Source organism: Melanotaenia boesemani, chromosome 11 (genome assembly GCF_017639745.1).
Source record: "Melanotaenia boesemani isolate fMelBoe1 chromosome 11, fMelBoe1.pri, whole genome shotgun sequence".
In the NCBI taxonomy this organism is placed as follows: Eukaryota; Metazoa; Chordata; class Actinopteri; order Atheriniformes; family Melanotaeniidae; genus Melanotaenia; species Melanotaenia boesemani.
In genome coordinates this window covers 4544529-4564226 of record NC_055692.1, presented here as the reverse complement: position 1 = coordinate 4564226, position 19698 = coordinate 4544529, and the positions used below count along the sequence as shown (strand labels likewise).

Here is a 19698-nt window from a genome sequence, read left to right as displayed (position 1 = left end):
AAGCTCCATCAATGCTAAAAAGTACATGAAGGTTTTAGAGCAACATTTGAGTTTATATGATTTCCAAATCATTGCATTCTGTTTTTGTTTACATTTTACACTGTTAGAACTCAAACAGACAGGTGTGTGCCTTCTTAATAATTTTCAATGACTCAGTTAAAGTTATAAAAGAATTATACGCTATGATCCACATGACACACTGGGGCTCAGTTGTTTCATAACAGGGGTCTAACATCGCAGCTACAGGGGTGGTTGAGGCTCAGGAGGTAAATAGGTTATCCCTTCATCAGAGGTTGCTGGTTTAATCCAGGCTCTACATATCAAAGTGTCCCTCTGGGAGGATTCTTAACCCCACACTGCTGTTACAGGTGTTTCTCACATGTAAGTCAGCTTGGTTAAAGTGTGTGTGAAATGAATGTGATGCAAGCGGTTCATTTCTACTTGTATTCAACTGTCACTGCATTTAAAAATAGTCAAAAGTTAAAAATAAGTTTACATCCTTTGTGGATGTAAATGAGCAGAAAACACATCATTTATCCGCACAGATGGCATTTCCCTGAGATCTGACCCCCTCCAGGACACCATGAGAGGAGTGGGCTGCAGACATAATGACAATGCCTGATGTTACCTGCTGCATTTTAAAGCTGGTAGAAGTTTGACTGAAGTTAGAAGCAGGAAAGTTTGATGACTGGGAGAGTCGTCGACCACATGGTGGCCTGAAGCCATGAATTAATGAAGTAAAGTTATTACATTAAGTTCAGGGAAATTAATGATATAAAAGCAGATTCTTTTCTTTAGACTCTTTACAACAGAAAGTTGTCTTTTACTTACTTTTCATTTTTCAGTGTTACTCCCAAAAAAGTGGGTGTTTAAAATTTTAAAAATATTAAAGAAAAATAAAATGATTAAAGTTTAAAAATAAATAACTTTTTGGTAGATATTGTAAAATGACATCAAGCTCACGGTTATGATAAGCTAGATTAACACATGAGTGTACTGTATATTACGGCACACACTCTACAATTACAGCATGTATAATGTCAGTATGGTTATTTTACTGTTAAAGGCCTTACAACGTAGAATACTTGGAGTTTAATTATAGAAATAATGCATTTACACAGTGATTGCCTATTTTCTTCTGCTCTGCTGCTGTATGACTAAAGGTGCATTTTCAATTGAATTAAAGTGATTTTTAATGCCATTTCTATATGAAACATCTCATTTTACATGTCTGTTAATATTTTAAATTAATGCAGACGAGAATGTAATTCATAGTCAAATGAACTTAATGCACCATGTCACAAAGCTCAGATCATCTCCACCTGCTTTCTAGAACATGACGATGAGTTCACTGGACTCCAACGGCCTCCGCAGTCTCCAGATCTCAGTCCAGTAGAGCAGCTTTGGGATGTGGTGGAACGGGAGATTCTCATCATGGATGCAGCAGCTGTGTGATGCTGTCATGTCAATATGGAGCAAAACCTCTGAGGAACGTTTCCAACACCTTGATTAATCTATAATACAAACAGTTAATGCAGTTCTGGAGGACAAAGAGGAACCATTTCAGTACTAGTAAGCAACAACACCATGAGAAAAACATTTAATGTCATCTTCATCTTGGGCTTCAGTCTCTGTAGCTTAGATGATGATCTTCATGAGAAGAAAAGATTAAACCAAACAACAAGAAAAACTTCTGGTTAAACTGAGCCTGTAGTGTCTTTGCTTTTCAAAGACCATTTAAGTGTGAATCCACCTCTTTACCTCATGGTGTGTATATTAGGTGCAAGCCGGGCCTCATACTAATAAAACCATGCTTCAGTTAAAACCCCAACAGCTTAAAAGGCCAATAAAAGAAATGATGGTGAATTTTACTATTAAACTCCGAATTTCTTGTAAAAATAATTTCTATTTAGTGACACATGATCTTTCTGAGTAAATCTGGGTGATTATTTTTCTTTTTGTAGATATGGGTTTCTAGAGTTAATATATGTAAAAACATCACAATTAATGAATAATTAATTTCTTTTTTCATTTAACCAAATACTGGCTTCTTTACTGCTCTGTTTTATGTGCATTTGTGCTGTTTTTGGGAGGTGTTTGGAATTACTTGGGGATTGGAGGGGGGGGGGGGGGGCAGACCACATTGATGAGCTGCAGACTTTTAAAATATACAAGTACTCAAAGACTGCAACTACAAACGCACAGAAAAGGGAAAAATAGTTTTAAAAAGTACTTCCTCTGCAACCAACCCTGTTGATTTTTTAAATGCTTCTTATAACCTCCTTTTCATCAGCATGCATCATCCAGGACCCAGATCTCACATGCACATGTCCATGTTCACACACACAAGAAGAAAGAATCACACTAGGACGGCCAGACTCATTTCCCAAACCCCTGCTTTTCCAGAACCAGAACCCAGAAACCTCATGCAACCACATATTGTTTCAATGAGGCCAAAAGAGTCCAAATTCACTCAAACAGACACACAGATGCAGCCGGTGAAGTTCCCTGGTATCAAGATGGCTCAGGCAGTTTAGATTGATCTGTTTTTGTTTGAACCTTGTGACTTTCTGGAACAAATATATAAAAAAAAAAAGAAAAAGAATCATATAAATGGCTGAAGAGGAATGATTTAAAAACAGATTTCACAGTTTTACCTTTTTGTAAAAAGTTTAATGACTTTTTAACATTTTCATGGTGCAATACAAACATGCTAAAAAAAAAAAACCCTTGAACCACAACAATACATGATAGTAATCTGATAATAATCTGAACAAAAAAGGATGTCTACTGAATCTAGAAAGTGTATCTTGCTAGAATAACAAAGGTTAATATTTGCACAGTTAAAAACACAAACACTTTGATGGGCGACATGGGGGCCGGGGGTAACTGGGATCTTCTGAAACTGCAGGTATTCATCAAATTCATGTCTAGTTTTCTCTGCTATTTAACCTTTATATATATACAGGAAGCGTGTCTAAGTTTTTCAAGAGACAAAACATACAAATAAATAGATTAGTTAGAGACGGAAAAAATTATCACTTCAAATCAAACAAAAAGGAACAAACTTCCAAATTTGGCTTTTCAAGTTTAAAATCCCCGAGTAGGATAAATCTGGACAACTTCAGTCTCTGTTGTGGTGAACTCCGACTCAAAGGCACAGAGCTGGAAAATGTTTATTCTGCTGAAGTCAGTACGTAGGGTCTGAATTAATGAAGGAGTGGAAGTGTAGTTTATGACTGCTCTGTAGAAGATAAATATATTACTAGCAAAGCAAGGATGGATTGCCAAATAAAGTTATATTGAGTGGATTGTACGAAGTGGAATGTGAGTGAGGGGTTTTCATCCTGTTAGTTTTCCACGATAAACAGGATCCTGCATCTTTAGTATGACACAGCATCACTGTGTCAGTTGTTTATTTATTTATTTTGTTGTTTATTTATTTATTTGGATCCCCATTAGCACAGCAAAGCTGTAGCTATTCTTCCTGGGGTCCAGAAAGAGAGTTACACATTTTTAAAATGACATGATCAAAATAATTATGCAATACATTACATACATTTCATGGCCATGCACAAATAGTGTAAAATAGTACTCAGCAATATTAAAACCATATTCTTACCATAATAAACATCATATCTTTTTTAAATAACAATTTACAAATTCGTTATTAAAAAGATATTTGTAATAATAAAATGCATGTCAGTTCTCTGCTGTTTGACATGATTGATTAAAGGCTAATCCTAAAAAATAACAACAAAAAAAAAACAAAAAAAAAAAACAAAAAACAAAAACAGTCTGTTTTTACTCATAATTTCACTTAAAACTGTTTTACTTTTCTGTCCTTCTGCAAACAAGGTACAACTGAAAGACACAAGTTTGTCTTTTGTTTCCACTTTTATAAATGTTCAGTGGCTTTGTAAGACATTTCTTGCTCACTTTGGGTCTGACTGTAAAGATTTCTTGATTTACACCCAAATATGGAGGAAAACATAGAGTCAAGCTCAAAAAAAAATCCTTTAAAGCTATAAGGTGTAGAAGATGTAAGGCCCCTCCCCACTGTGCATCTTCAGACGCTACGCAGCACATATGTATGAACAAATGGTAAAACCCTGCAATTTGTTAACTTGGAGACAGAGATAATGTTACTTGGGAGACTTGATTCCTACCATGTGTTTTGGTAACAAAGGCACAAAGTAAACTTCTTCAATTTCAAAAGAATTTCTACAAAAGATTATTTGTTGAGTTGCTTTACATTAAAGACTGTCAGTCAGTGGCTAATATGTAAATGATAAGAGCACTTTGAAGTCCTGCATGGTGCGCCTTGCATCTGGGAACATGCGGAATGCTTTAAGCCCATTACCCCCTCTTCCAGTCCAATTGGAGCTACCGCAGCCTGGGGGAGAACATAAAAGCAACCCCCCTCATCTTTCAAAGCTCTTACGCCTTTAATTTGTTTAGACAAACAGCCCAAAACATGCCAGGCTGAACACTGGGACAAGCCTGGGGTCCCAGAGCAGGTTCTTGCCCCGAACTGGAACTGCTGGCATGTGGAATGCTGGAAAAAATTTAGGCTGCTCTGAACAATCTCATTTTAAAGTCACTTTTGAAAGCTTAAGTAAACTTCCCAGCTGTCTGTCCACTTCTTCCTCTGGGAATCCTCAGTTCACACCCATTTCTTTCCTTTTCTTTCTTTTTTTATTGCAGCACCTCCACCCAGATGGCATGCATGATATGAGGGGAAGAGTTTGTAAATGATGGTGGAACTACAGCAACTCAGTCAAATTAGAGGCTTCCAGCGCTCCTCAATATGTGCCATATGTACGCGAGTGTCGGCAGCAGCCTCCTGAGCTCAGACCGTTCTGATGCTGTGGTCGTAGAGAACAACGTGGACGTAGCGGTCCGACAGTAGGAAGGTCCTGCTCATGTCCTCGCCTGGACCAGACTGCAACCCAGCACAGAGGCAGAGCAGTTAGAAGAAAGTTAGTAAACTAAATGAGACTAAAATAAACACTTTTGACCTGGACTGATCTCAAAATTTAAATATTTTAAGGCTTTTTTTCCTTTCCTCCTCAGTCCTAAAGCTGCCTTACCACATGGAGAACCAAAAGTTAAGAAGCTAAAAGTTACACGTTTGGGTTTGAAAGTACAAATAACAACATTCCCATTTAACTAAATCATTAGATTTAAAGACTTCATTTGATAACGTTTGAAAAATATCAACAGAATAACACCAAAGAGACGGCATGCTAGCAGTTAAACCAAACCACACCCATCCCGTTTCTGCATAATAGCTGGAATATAAAAGGGGAGGCCACGTGCAGCATAATTTGACAGCAACTCTAACTGATCATTTTCCGAAATTGATTGTCAAAGTTGGCGCAGGGCCCCCCAACTAAGATGTGAAGTTACTACCAGCTGGGAGCATTTTCCTAAGTCCAAGTATGTCAAAAGCTTCTAGTGGGAGTCGATCCACTGGCCAACCATTACACTCAATTTACACTTTTACCTCAACCACACTTGTGGGCGTCCTAATAAGTGAGCTGGTCTTCATTTGGAAGTTCAAAGGAGTGTCAATAAAAATAGATGGATGAAAATGACTTCATTTAGCAGTCGGAAATTCTGGTAAATGAAAGGCATCATATATCTGGAAAGCAAAAAATCTCATCTCAGTAACCAATCAAGCCACTGTCATAACTGAAAAATGGGAACCCCCTCCAACTCTTGGCTAAAACAAGCAGCCATGCCCAAAATGAAGTTTATTCGATCTTCAGTTTTACAGGTGAGCATGGAGATCTGCAGCTACCGCAGAGCTAGTTAAAAAGAAAAAAAACCAACAAAAAAACAGAGCTGGTGCTGCCCCAAGCCGTGCCAGTCTGGGCTGAGCTGAGCTGGGTTTCTGGGCACACGGGTGGTTTGCTGTGTCTGGCTTCCTGTGCCTTTGCTTGTGTTTTTAATAGACGGCCTGGTTGGGGCGGTGCTCGACCACAACTCGAACACTGTGCTGCCATTTTGGCTCTTGGCCTCAAAAACGCAGTCCCCACAGCTCTGTCTGCAATTTCAAATTAGTTCAGCCTAGCCAACTACTTCCCTACCCCCCAGCAAGGAGGGAAACTGGAGAGAAAGAGAGAAAAAAACATCTCTGTTGGTCGTTATTCTTCCAGGACTCTGTCAGACTGAGTGTGGAGGAAGCACCTGTCTCAACCCCTTGATCCTCTATTCTTTGTGCAGGTGGAAAGCAAATATCTTCCTCTTTCTCCGATTTATCTCTCTCAGTCTCACCAACCATCTTTTTCAGTCAAGGCTACCACCAGAACCTGTTTCTGATAGCTGTGGCTTGTTAAAATCAACTTTGAAGACAACTTGAGGGTAATATTGCTGATATGAAACACAGAAACAACCTGCAGGAAAAGGTTTTACGGCCATGGAACAGGTGAGAAGATCTAATTCGCTGTTTCATTTGTTTCCCTGGGGCTTAAAAGCAAAACAGAACAAGATCAGCAACAAAAGACAAAACATACCAAAGGGTCCACATTCAGAATCTTTTTGTCCCTCCTGCTCTTAAAGAGAAGGCCGTTAACGTTGTCGTAAATCACCTCAAAGTTGGGGCTGGAGTTGGATGTGGACACCTGTGTCTTCCAGTTGTAGTAGCTAAGGGAAAAAAGGTAACCTTACTGTTAGATGACTGGGATTAAGCCATTCATGAAGCTTGAAGATTTTCATAAACAATGTTTGCTACTGTTGCATTAACAGAACAATAACTGGCATCTAGAGATGGATTTTTTCAAGCGAAACCTCTGACCTTTTGAATAACAGCCCTCTCAACCCACAGCAGGTGTTTGGTGATGGCTAACATGTTGATAGCATTGTCATGTGCACATGCCGCTATTTTTCCTTTAGTTCCCAGCAGTATGTCACTCTGGCATAGATTTGGTCTGCAGAACATTTTCCAGCTGAGTACGTTATGGTGTGATCTGTCCATGAATCTGTGGCTAGAGACGGCTTTTCAACACTCGCTGGGTGTTCAGCTCAACTACAGGATCATCACACAGTTTCTTATGCTAATCTCTCGTTTTTTAATGGGACTGTAAATTCAGGCTTAACCTTCAACAAAACTGATGGAAAACATGTCTTTAGTTATCATCTTTGAGATAAGGTCTGGTTTGAGATAAGCTCTTCACATCTAACATCAAACTGTCACAATTCATGGATTCAGAGGAGAGGGAGGACCCAAACAGGAGGATGAGGCAGGATGCAGGCGGATAAAGAAGTCAAGACTTTATTGTGCATAAATGAGTAAAAAACAAAAAAGAAAATGCAAAGGCAGGATTCTTGGAAAAAGACTAAACTCAAAATTGTTAAGTTCTGCCCAAGCATGTTGACTCTTTAATCCGATTCAGGCGTTGCAACAGGAAACATCCAAAACCTGCAGCACTGTGGGTCTGAGGACCGAGTCCGCCCATCCCTGGACTAACTAAATTACAGCAGGAATGATAAACAGTGCTGGCAAACAGTGACAAGCAGCAAACCTGGACATGAAAGGCAACAATGGCAATGATTTTGCACTGAACAAAGAAATCAAGGAGTATTTATTCTGGGGGAGCTAATGGCTAAATGAGGAGCAGGTGTGGAAATCAGAAACAGAAACCAGGTGTAAGGACAGAAACTAACGAAAATACTATAGGAACAGGGCAAATAAAATAAAAGAGAAGTTACATAATCTGAGAACACAGAAGAAGAAAACAGGGTAAAACCTAAAAGAATGCTGAACAAGAACAAAGCAAAAAATAATACTAAACTTCAGAAACGTGGAGGACCAAGTAAATCATGTAAAATGTAAGAAACCAAAAGATAAAGTTAAATATTGAATGCACAAACACAAACTTATTTTGTTTAGTGACAAAGCTGACCAGGGACCGTGTTTAGTCGTGGTTGAATTATGATAAGCTAGCTTTACCTAGCAGAAGCTGACCTGGCCTCCTTTTTGTTTATTTTCTCGCTAGTTGTTGCCTTTGGTTCAGCATGTTTCTTGTATTTGTGCTCAGCGCTGTATATGACAGCCACACACAGTTCGTACCAGAGCCGAGCTACAGCAACGTGTTCAGGTGAGGGACAAACAGTTTAGAAAATTGACGCCACCTGGTGGTGGTAGTAACTCACTGTACTGAGATGACAGTTGTATAAACTATTTGATTTTTTTACAAGTAAATGGAAAATTAAAAAAGTTCACCCATCCTTACTATTTTTATTAAACATGGCTACTAGTATCAATTCAGTTGGATTTATTAACAGTAAAGTAAAATAAAAAAAGAGGAAATTTTGGTTATTATGCATACCATACAAGCTGCATTTGATTTTCTTTGATTCTAAAAGGAAAAACTACTGACTGTAACCGGCATGTGCTACCTGACAATTTTTACTTTCTCTTGGATCATTTTCCTTAATAGTCTTACACAGCAGGAAGCTTAAAAAACAGCACAAGCACAACATTGAGGTCATGACTTATTTCAGAGACGATAGAAAACTGCACAAGGATAATTTCTGTATCACTGTGCAGCTGCAGGTTATAAAAGAATTTAGCTTTGCAGAACATGGAAAGCAACCTGCAGAGTAATATATCTTTTCTGGGAGAGGTTAAAAAAGCCTGTTTCCAATTTGATCTTCAGGGCGCTGTTTTGGAGTTGGTTGAAGCCAGGAGTTAGACTGAAGCTGTAACTAATAAGCGAGTGAAACCAAAGAATGGTTTGAATTCCAAAATAAATGACTGATTAACTTTCAGGATCCGATTGGATCCCGCTCTGCTCTCAGCCTCCCTGGTATTTCTGATAAAGCCAAGCAACAATGTGCAACTTTGCAGCAGATTTTAAGAGACAAAATGTTTAAATCTGTTCCATGTGCATTAATTACAGGAAATAATTTATTAGTGTTTGATAAATTACACAATCATGTTGTGTTTATTCCTACTGATCAAGGAAAAAAAAAAAAGAAAAAAAAAGAAAGAAAAGAAAAGAAAAAAAGCAACAGCTTGAGATTCTTTGGAGTTAAAGTTGGCAGATCTTCTCTGTTGGTGTGAAATATGAGGCGAGTTAAGAGCTAAAAACACCTGATTATTGTAGGTTTGAATGCTGCTTTCTTTCTTTGTTAGGCTTGGATTCAGTTTTTAACTTTTTAGCTGAACAGACAAAACTCAAGAGTTTGTTTATCTTTGTTAAAAAAAAGTAAAAGACGCATTAAATGAGGTCTGAGTGATGACCAGTTAGTTTCTAATTCACAGCGTTGGTTTGGAATATTTTTATGTATAAACATTTTTTCTACGTATTAATGTTATTCTGTTTACTTGAAATGTAATATTTTATTATGACAACTTTTTTGAAAATGTTATACAACAGTTTATTTTTGTCAGTGAGTCTTTGAAACCAAACCCCATGTCTGTGTAGAAATAGCATATCTTATCTAACATAAAAAATGGACAGGGGAACACATATTCTCACTATTTTAGAAATAAAAAATTATACGGATAGCCCACTGTAAAAACAAACAAACAAATAAACAAACCAAAACATCCTCAGACCAGAAACTGAAAGTCCACATTACAGTGTGTACGATGGGAAACTGTCTCACAAGCTCAAAAACGATAAAATACTACATTCTGACCAGTGTTGGGAGTAACGCGTTACTTTAATAATATCACTTTTTGGGGTAATGAAGTAACGCATTACACTTTACTAGACTACAGTAGCGTCTTTTTCTGCGTTACTTGAGCCGTGTTTGCCTATGTGTAAAGTTCTGATTTGTTCTAGGTGGTACACGCATGCTGCTGCCTGTGTGTGCTTGCCTAGGCACGTTGCCATAGAGATCGATTTGCATGATGTAGCTGATTGTGCGCCAACTAAAGAGAAAAATGGAGCTGGAGAGTGTGAGATACAGGCTTTTGGTCAGTGGCGATATTCACATTATTTTCAGTTCAGTCCAGTTTCAGTTCAAACTTGTGGCGAAAGATCCTGCTCACCGATCAGTGGAAGGGCTTCTTCAGCAGCCGACCCGCCTGAACAAGCAGCCGACCCGCCTGAACAAGCAGCCGACCCGCCTGAACAAACTAAGCTTTTTTAAACATTTCCTGGAGCGCAGCAACCTGTAAGACAGACAAGCTAGTTGCAGGGGTCATTGTAGGAGACATGCTCCCCCTGTCAACTACTGAATCGCCCAGGTTTAGAAATATACTAGATAAAATGATTATGAGACAAGTGTGCCCATTTCTTCCCACAGACAGGGATGTTGTTCTTGTGGTTTTAAAGCCATTTTGTTTACAGTATACAGCAAACACTATGCAGACAGGCAGCGATGATTCGGCTATGATGTTTGTCCATGTCTAAACGGTGAATTAAGAAATAGTAAAGTAATAAGTAGTGGCTTTACTTTTCAAATGCAGTAACGAGTAAAGTAATTTCATTACAGTTTACAGAAGTAATGAGTAACTAGCAGCTCATTTAATAATGTAGTCATGGTCAAGACGACTTGCTGAAGTTCAAACTGAGCATCAGAATGAGGAAGAAAGATGATTTAAGTGACTTTGAATGTGGCGTGGTTGTTGGTCTGAGTATTTTAGAAACTGCTGATCTACTGGGATTTTTACACAACCACCAGAGAATGGTCCAAAAAAATCTGAAATATCCGACATGTTGCGCTACAACGTGCACAACAACACTTCCTCTCTTTGGTTCGCTGGATGGTCTGTTTGCTGACAACCCCAGTGTTCTAGTGCACCAGAGTTTGCTTCTTTGGTGCACACCGGAGTACGAATGCGTGTTCACACTGATCCAAAATAACTATCCTCCTATCGTTGGAAGCAGACCAGGGTTTGTTTAAACCAGACCAAACAGTGCCAGTGTGACTGTAAGAACAAAAAACTGAGGCTACAATTCACACAGACTAGACATGAGAAGATGGACAAATGTTGCCTGGTCTGAAGAGTCTCCATACATTCAGATGGTAGGGTCAGAATTAGGTGGAAATGGTTCTGAAGGCAAAAGGTGATCCAATCTGGTACTAGCGAGTTGCCAGAGAGTTTACATTCTGCATTTTGTGACCATCTAAACTATCTATCTAAAAAAAAAAAGCTGTAATGTCCAGGCAGTGGTGATTATTTTAAGAGGTTCTTATTTTCTGTTCACAGTAATGTTCAGTAATGCAACTCTACACACTGAATAACTGCAGGTCGAGAGCCCTGGCAATCTCTCGGTAGCAGATTGTGCTCCAACAACAGACCTGGACCTCAGGGAGGCTTGTAAATCTGAGAAGAGGTACATTGTTTTGGGAGTTGAATGGGCTGAAGCTGAAGCAGTGAACTGTACATATGACACTATAACTTTAAGGAGTGCTGCCAGATTTCTTTAGGCTACATTTGACTTGCTGTGATGCTTTACTGGAGCTAACTGGTCATTAATAGCTAATTAAATGACCCACACTATGTGAAATCCAACTCAAAATGTTTACATTTAGATTGTAAACCCTGCCTCCCACACACACTATCTCTGAAATATCTTGTCTGTTTGGCTGCAGTCAGGATGTTTCCTGGAGTATCTGTTTAAGAGCTAATCTCTCGCGGCACATAAAACCTGTCCACAAATATTCATTTGTGCATGGGCCATAATATTTTCTTCCTTCAACATATTATGCTAGCTTGCTACAAATGACAAGGAAACATACAGCAGAGTACAGGCAATATATAACATACCCCTGTGGCCTTTTCAAAACCTACCCTGTGCAAATTACAGGAAATGCAAATACATGGTTTTGCAGTGTGGTCAGTTGCTGAAAAGCTATGAAATGGTCCAGGTATTCCAGCCAGGGGCAGGAGGGATTTTTATGCTGGTATCTGGGCAGTAGATTTTTCTGGACTGACAAGCAAAAAAAAGAATGGTATTTATTTAGAAAAGGGTTGATCTTTATGCTTGTCTCGTTAGGTTTGTTCTAGCATTCAACGTTACGAGAGAGACCCAGATCCTGCGGCCACAGCGGGTTAAATGTAAAGATGAATTTGATTAAACTCAGATTCCCAAACCAATTTAATGAAAAAGATTTTTTTATAGGTATAAAAGATAATAAAAGGAGATTATTTTAATCTTGGGATTAATTATAATGATGTAACTTAGTCTATTGAACCAATTTTAATAACCTTTTTTTAATTAAAATAAAGGAAACATTTTTTTCTGTTTATATGCATCTTTTCTAAAATGATCACACAATTGCACCATCTCTCCCTTAACAAACACACAAGCTCCTGCATGTTTCATGTCTTATTTTCTGTTTTTAGTGTATTACTGTGGCAGTATTACACTATTAGAAATCTCGGGTTTAATGTGACGTTGGCCCACCCTTTTCAGCTACAACAGCTTCAACTCTTCTGGGAAGGCTTTCCACAAGGTTTAGGAGTGTGTTTATAGGAATTTTTGACCATTGCTCCAGAAGCGCATCTGTGAGGTCAGACACTGATGTTGGACGAGAAGGCCTGGCTCGCAGTCTTTGCTCTAATTCATCCCAATGGTGTTTTGTCGGGTTGCGGTCACTACTCCGTGCAGACTAGTCAAGTTCTTCCACACCAAACTCGCTCATCTATGTCTTTAAGGACATCGCTTTGTGCACAGTTGGAACAGGAAGGGGACATCCCCAAACTGTTCCTACAAAGTTAGGAGCATGGAATTGTCCAAAATCTCTTGGTATGCTGAAGCATTTAGAGTTCCTTTCACTGGAACTAAGAGCGCCGAGTCCAACTCCTAAAAACCCCACACCATAATCCCCCCTCCACCAAACTTTACACTTGGAACAATGTGGTCAGACAAGTACTGTTCTCATGGCAACCGCCAAACCCAGACTTGTCCGTCAGATCACCAGATGGTGAAGCGCTATTCATCACTCCAGAGAACGCATCTCCACTGACCCAGTCTAGTGGCAGCATTCTCTAAACCACTGCATCCAACGCTGTGCATTGCTTTTGGTGGTGTATGACTTGGATGCAGCAGCTCGGCCATGGAAACCCAATCCACACTGTTCTGGAGCTGATCTGAAGGCCACATGAAGTTTGGAGCAATTGACTGCAGAAATTTCATGACCTTTTGCGTACTATGCTCCTCAGCATCCTCTGACCCTGCTCAGCCATTTTTCATGGCCTACCACTTCGTGGCTGGTTTGCTGTTGTTCCCAATTGCTACCACTTACGATACCACTGACAGATGACTGTGGAATATTTAGGAATGAGGACATTTCACAACTGGACTTGTTGCACAGGTGGCATCCTATCACAGTACCATGCTGGAATTCACTGAGCTCCAGAGAGCGACCCATTCCTTCACAAATGTTTGTAGAACAGTCTGCATGCCGCGGTGCTTCATTTTATCCTCCTGTGACCATGGAAGTGATTAGAACACCTGAATTCAATTTTTTGGATGGGCAAATGAATACTTTTGGCAATATATTGTTTATACTCCAGTGTTTTCAGTGGTTTTGTGTGAATGCACACATTTCTTGAAACACTTTGGTCTTTATGGAAAACAAAACTCATTTAGTCGCTTTGTGGGTGTAGCACTTGTTTAACTATAGGAACTGGTTCATTTTAGGAAAACATAAGCTCTGTTTCCACCGACGGGTGCGAGTCAGGATGCATTTTTATGCGTTTCTGCATGCGAAAACTGGGAAGGGTATCCTAATATCTGACCCGACCTGTCTTACTTTTTTGGGACCCTTCCATTGGGGTGCCAATCTATCCGCTCTGAAAGGGTGGAGCTTGACACACTGCAATCTGTTGATTGGTTGAAGTCACTTCTCCAGTGACCAGATATAAAAACCTGCACCCGTTGGTGGAAACTAGCTAATAGTTTGCCCTGAAATAGATGCTCTTACTACATTTACTGCTTGAAACCTTCAGGTTTATTAGGTGACAAGTGGCATTTCATCTGCAAATAACACAAATTTGTTGAGGGCATTAAATAAATAAATATTTTAATTAAACTTCCTGTCCTTAAAGGATCTTTTTTTATAAGAAAACTGAGTTTATTTTTGTTCAGACAGATTGGTGGGATGGAGTTTGGACTTGACCAGACGCGGTGTTGTTGAGGCTGAGTGTGAATGACTGTGAGAAGGTAATATTTCATTACATTTTCAATTTTCACAACTAACATTTGAAGTCAATTTGTGGCTGTAATTGTTTCTTGTATTGTATTTTTATTTAATTAAAAGAATAACAGCAAGCCATTTCACATTGACTAACACCTGTTAAGTTGGTAAAAGCACTTCAGAAAAATAAGAAAAACTTTCCTGAAAATCTAACCCTGTATGTATGAAACTACACAAAGGCAAACAGTACTGATATCTGACTGGTTCTCCTGAGCACAGACATGTCTCCACCTACTCAGAGTCTTTTGACCATTTTATGCATAGCAGAGGAGTTTTCCATCAAGGATCAGTATTCTGAAAAGGTTCCACAAATTTGTAGACAGTTTTTGCCAGTTGATGAACTGCCTTCTTAATTTTGAGGTGCTCCTTTTTTAAAATTTAATAATGTTACCGACCTGTTGCCAATTAACCTAATTAGTTGCAACATCCAACCTCCAGCTGTTTCTTTTTACTACCAGTACATTTCCTGCATTTTTCCCACCTATCATGAGACATGTTGCCGCCACCAAATTAAAGATGAACTAATATTTTTCATGACATAGTAAAATGTCCCACTTTTAACATTTGTTATGTTTTCTATTATCTTTTGTTAATAAAATATTGGTCATGTGTTTCCAAATCATAACTTTCTTTTTTTAATTTACATTTTACAGAGCACCTGTTTTCTTGGGAAATTGTGTTTTTTGTCCTTCTGTAAACTTCAGAAAATGTGATGCTGGATACTGTCTGATGGTTCAACTATGTCCAGCTGTGAGATTAATCTTCCTCTCCAGGAAACACAAAGCCTATATGCCTCCGAACAGTCCAAACTGTGTGGGGAAATACACTGATGCATGAAATTATAAGGTAAGACAAGACCTGAGGTCTGACATTTTTTCTCAATTGTAGAGCTCATGTAAAACAAGTTCAGAATAGATCACTGCAATGCCCCAATTATGAAAAACAAATTGAGGTTTTTCTTCTAAATCTCTGAAGAAAATTAAATTATCTGAAACTTGCTTTCATATTATCCTTCTTCTCTTTGTAAATAAAATCTCACAGTGTTTCAGTGACTATTTATACCAAAATGCCAAACAACAATTAACATTTTTGGGTAAACCACTTTTATTCCATGGTCAACCGCTTACATTTGCAAGAGAAATGGGACAGATGTGAGATATTTTAACACTGAACATGAAAAAGACTGACGGAAAGAGTAAAAAAAAGTTTTTGAAGCTATGCCGAGAATTTTGTTCATACGGTACTTGGTGTTTATGGGACACTTCCCTCACTGTCCTATATGAATGGTCACCAGGGCAACAGACTTCGTGGATGATGCACATTTGGTCACAAAGAAAGCTCCAGCAGCTGGATGGCACCACACCCAGACACATGGACCAGTAAAAAAGTGTGAGAACCTGAATTTGGTGGAAACAATGATGGTGCTCTCAGCTCCAGGTCCTGGTTCCCGATGCATTTACCATGACTGTTTGACACGTGCACTGTATCCTCTCACTTTCCATAGTAACGCTGCTCGGCTCTATTGTTATCTCCAGGCGGTCATTTTCCAGGGTAATGTCAACCGTCTTATTATAGGGCTCAGAGGAGCTGGACTCTGAGCGCTGGATGATGTATATCATAGAAGAGAAAATACCATGTGTGTTCATTCAGGTTTTTTTTTCTTTTTGTGTGTGTTTAGGTAGAATATAGTCCAGCAACTCTTTCTGAAGTTAATATTTCTAGAGTAAATCACAAAGGCCTCTTCAGTGCTGAGAGGCTCAGAATAAGAGCTATAATGAAAATGTTAAATCAATATCTAACATTCACCTAGAAGCTCTTCTTTTTAGATCATCTTCTGCTTTCGTAGTGGAATGTCTTTATTATCTTTTAATGTTTTTATGAAACAGCAGAACAAACACATATTAAAACCAAAAATGGGCATCATTTACTAACCGTTTTTACAAACAAATTTGTTCTTAAATCCAACTTACTTACCTACTAAAATTGTTCTTTTATTTGTAGAACAAATCCCACAACAGGAGTACTCTAACAAACATTTGGGTTCTGGTACAATACAAAACTGTCTGAACAAAGTGTGTGTGTGCTGTTTCCTTCTGTTCTGTTCATTAAGGTACAATAGCTATAAAAATACAGTGATGTTTTAAAAGTAACTTTAGTCATTTACAAAGCATTCTGTTATTATTATATTTCTGGTTTTAAAATTTACTATATAAACTATAAACTATACATTTTGTTTTAAATTTTATTGCTAAAAAAATTTAAATACATACATCCTTCTGATTTAATCCAAACAACACGGACATAATATTTATTTTCACTTATTTGGTTTTTAAAAAATCTCCCACAGATAACCTCAGCTGTGATTAATGCTGTATAAATAGTTTGTAATGGAAGGAATTTAAATTTACCTTCAAGTCATCTAAGAACAAATAACATTCCCTCTCTCTCTCTCTAAAACACACACACACACACACACACACACACACACACACACACACACACACACACACACACACACACACACACACACACACACACACCACAGATCCAGATGCATTACACAATGCAATGACAGTACTGGGTGTTTTCCTTGATCTTGCGTGACTGGAAACACCAGAGGCTAATATCATCTCAACTGATGGAGGTTAGAGGTCAAACACTGTTTGTTAAAGGGGCCTAGAAAACGTCAGATTCAACACCTTTACTCAAAAGACTGCTAGTTAATTTGAGCTTCTCATCCTGGTATGATAACACATTAATGAAAAAATCTTTCAGCTCTTAACAACAGTTCTTGACATTTTAGAATCCCACTCTGCTGTCAGGTAATGATGACATATTTTAGGTCTTCATTATATGGACAAGACGTGGAAGATAAAGATCTCTGATGGCGGTGGAACGCTGGGCGTATCAAAAACATCAGCTTTGAGAACAAACAGTCCAATCGGAGGATCCAGCCAATGGAGTATGTGCGTGCAATGTGTGAAGACTAACAGAGATGACATGGAATGTTCTGGCTTATATTTATCGAGCTGGCAAACTCTGCTGTGACAGAATGTCCCACCGACCCCCATTAAAGCTTAAGCACAATGCTTCAGACCAGCTTTGCCAAATCACCTTCGGAGCTGGAACAGTTTCTCTTTTGTATAAAAAGTTAATAAAACGAGACAGCAGTGCAAATATTTTCATAGCAGAAAATGAAGCCAGACACACAGGTGCACTGCAGAGGCTGAGCGTGCAGGCAACATGGTTCTGGCTCAAGACGAGGCATGCGTGAGCTGATCTTCCACATTCACTGTTCCCGTCTGTCGCCAAACGCACACAGTGCTGGCTGAAAGTGCAGGAGATGTTCTTATTGTCTACTTGGATTGTAAAAGATTTGTTGAAAAGCAATATAAAACATAAACATTTAAAAAGTACAAAAGAGTACTAAGTCAATTAAAACTGGAAAAGACACCAAGATGTAGTCCAGCTCCCTCAAAGTTCTGAGTAAACACTGGCACTAAAGAGAGGGACAGGTAAAGAGGAAGGAAAGAAACAGCCAGAGTGTATAAACAGATGCTCACTTTGCTGGTGAACAGTAAATAGACATCAGAGATGCTGTAGGCACATCTGGAGTGGCAGGAAACCGTGTGTGCAGAGCTGTAGATCCGTGGATTAATTAGCAAGGGGTCAGAACTTCAGCAAGTGTATGTGTGTCGACATATTTAGCCTTTAAACACACCTACTTCAGTGTATCAGAGTTTGCTGCTCCCAATGATCACCATTCATTTGTGATATGCACATTTCACTTTAAATATTTTGTGATGTGCAATAAAGGACAATAAAAGTTTTTAAAATGATTTATTTTCTTCTTAAATCAACCCTTCATAGCTTTCTAACCTTCAAACTCCATGTTATTGACTGGTTTTGATGGTTTGACATTTATTAAGCACATTCCTGGATCTGTAGTTGCACTGCAGAGGCCCAAAGCTGAAAAACTTTTTTTCCAGCCTGGAACATCATATGACAGCTGTATTTTGCTTTACTGCATTGCGTCACATGCCAGCAACTGGTTATCAACACACTGGCCATTCTGAATGTGCACCATGGCTGATTCAGCAAAGAAACTCAAGAGGACATTTTGGAGGAAGAGAGGAAAGACACAGAGCGAGAGTCAATATCAAACTGACTTTTACTGGGTGGGGGGAGCTCAGAGAAGAGACAGGATGCAAAACTCATGCTGAATTAGTCGTTGTTAGGGGGCGCCAAAGTGCTGCTTTAAAATTTTGCATGAGTTAAAGATACACTAGGTAACTTTCCAACTTGAATTGTTTTATGGCACAGTGACATTTATTATGTTCGCTCTGGAGCTGTTGCTATATCGCAATTCATGACTTTAGCTTCAAGGACATTTCAGCTATATGCACCGCAACACATGCAAGCAAGTGGCTATCAACACACCGGCCGTTTTGGACATACAATGTGGCTGATTAAGCAAAGAAACTCAAGAAGACATTATCGGAGAAAGAGAAGAGAAGAAAAAGAGAAAGGCACAGACTAAGAGATAAGACAAGAGTAAACATCAGACTAGCTGGCGAGAACTCACAGTATATGTAAACTGTGCATTTATGTTCAACACAGACAGATCTGTAAAAAGAAAAAAAAAAAAGACAGACCTTTAGACAGACGGACAGTTTAGTCCGTCTTCTGCGTCGGTTATGTGTGTAATTTGGTTTGTTTTCAGGGAGCTTAGCTATCTGTTGGTTGATGCACAAGATGGAGCAATACCACCGGAAATTGCGGGGACAGTGCTGAGCAGAATAGCTGACATGCGACAGGGAAAGAACAAACCAGAGAAGAAACAAAACAGCAGAAGGAAACAAAAAAGCAGAAGAAGAATGAAGACAAGCAAAACAAATATAGAAATTCCCCGTGCTTTTGAAGAAAGACTATATGCGAATGTTTAGGGCATTTTGGGTGGTTGGAAAGAACTTTATAGAGGTGCATTACTGCTGCCAAACAGTGTCTGAAATAGACGTCAACGTAAAACATGCATGGAAGTACGAGGACAGTGACCAGTGACTACATTTGAAATGGACGTCGCTATTTACTGACGTAAGGGAGCAAAAATAAGCCTTAAGATGCAAAATGGATGCTGAATTCTTTCAAGGTTAGACCAAGAAATAACAGTAGAAAGACCTTAAATCATCCACATACAATCTGCAATTTAGAAAAAAATGCACCTGAAAAGTTAGTTTCTAGAGAAAAATATGATGATTTTCAGTGTTTAATATTAATATTTTACTTTTAAAGAGGAAGACACTTGTTGCATAAAGGGGAAAGTTAAGCTGTGAGCGGACATGTTTTCCACCTCCAACCAACTAATTCTCTGGCTGTCTTAAAAATTCCCCATACTGTCTCCTGGAAGACTGCGTACGTGAACCTATGCACCCTTCCTTGTTAGAGCTGGGGGTGTAGGTAAAAGCTGGCGCTGGTATCACTGCTCTACGTTCTTTGTGGCTGTGGAAAAGGAGGAGGAAGAGGAGCACT

At 38.9% G+C, this 19698-nt stretch overlaps 1 protein-coding gene across 1 annotated transcript in view; it reads right to left on the bottom strand.

Annotated features, from left to right (window-relative positions):
- Window positions 1–3813: 3813 nt before the first annotated feature.
- The window catches only part of cfap299 (cilia and flagella associated protein 299), a 96599-nt gene continuing 80714 nt past the window's right edge, over window positions 3814–19698 (bottom strand). Inside the window, exons 5-6 of the mRNA XM_041998352.1 lie at window positions 6522–6651; window positions 3814–4945 (exon numbers count right to left, since the gene is read on the bottom strand). Coding sequence (XP_041854286.1) covers window positions 4853–4945; window positions 6522–6651 — 223 coding nt within the window. The 3' untranslated portion in view covers window positions 3814–4852. The remainder of the gene's footprint in view (window positions 4946–6521; window positions 6652–19698) is intronic.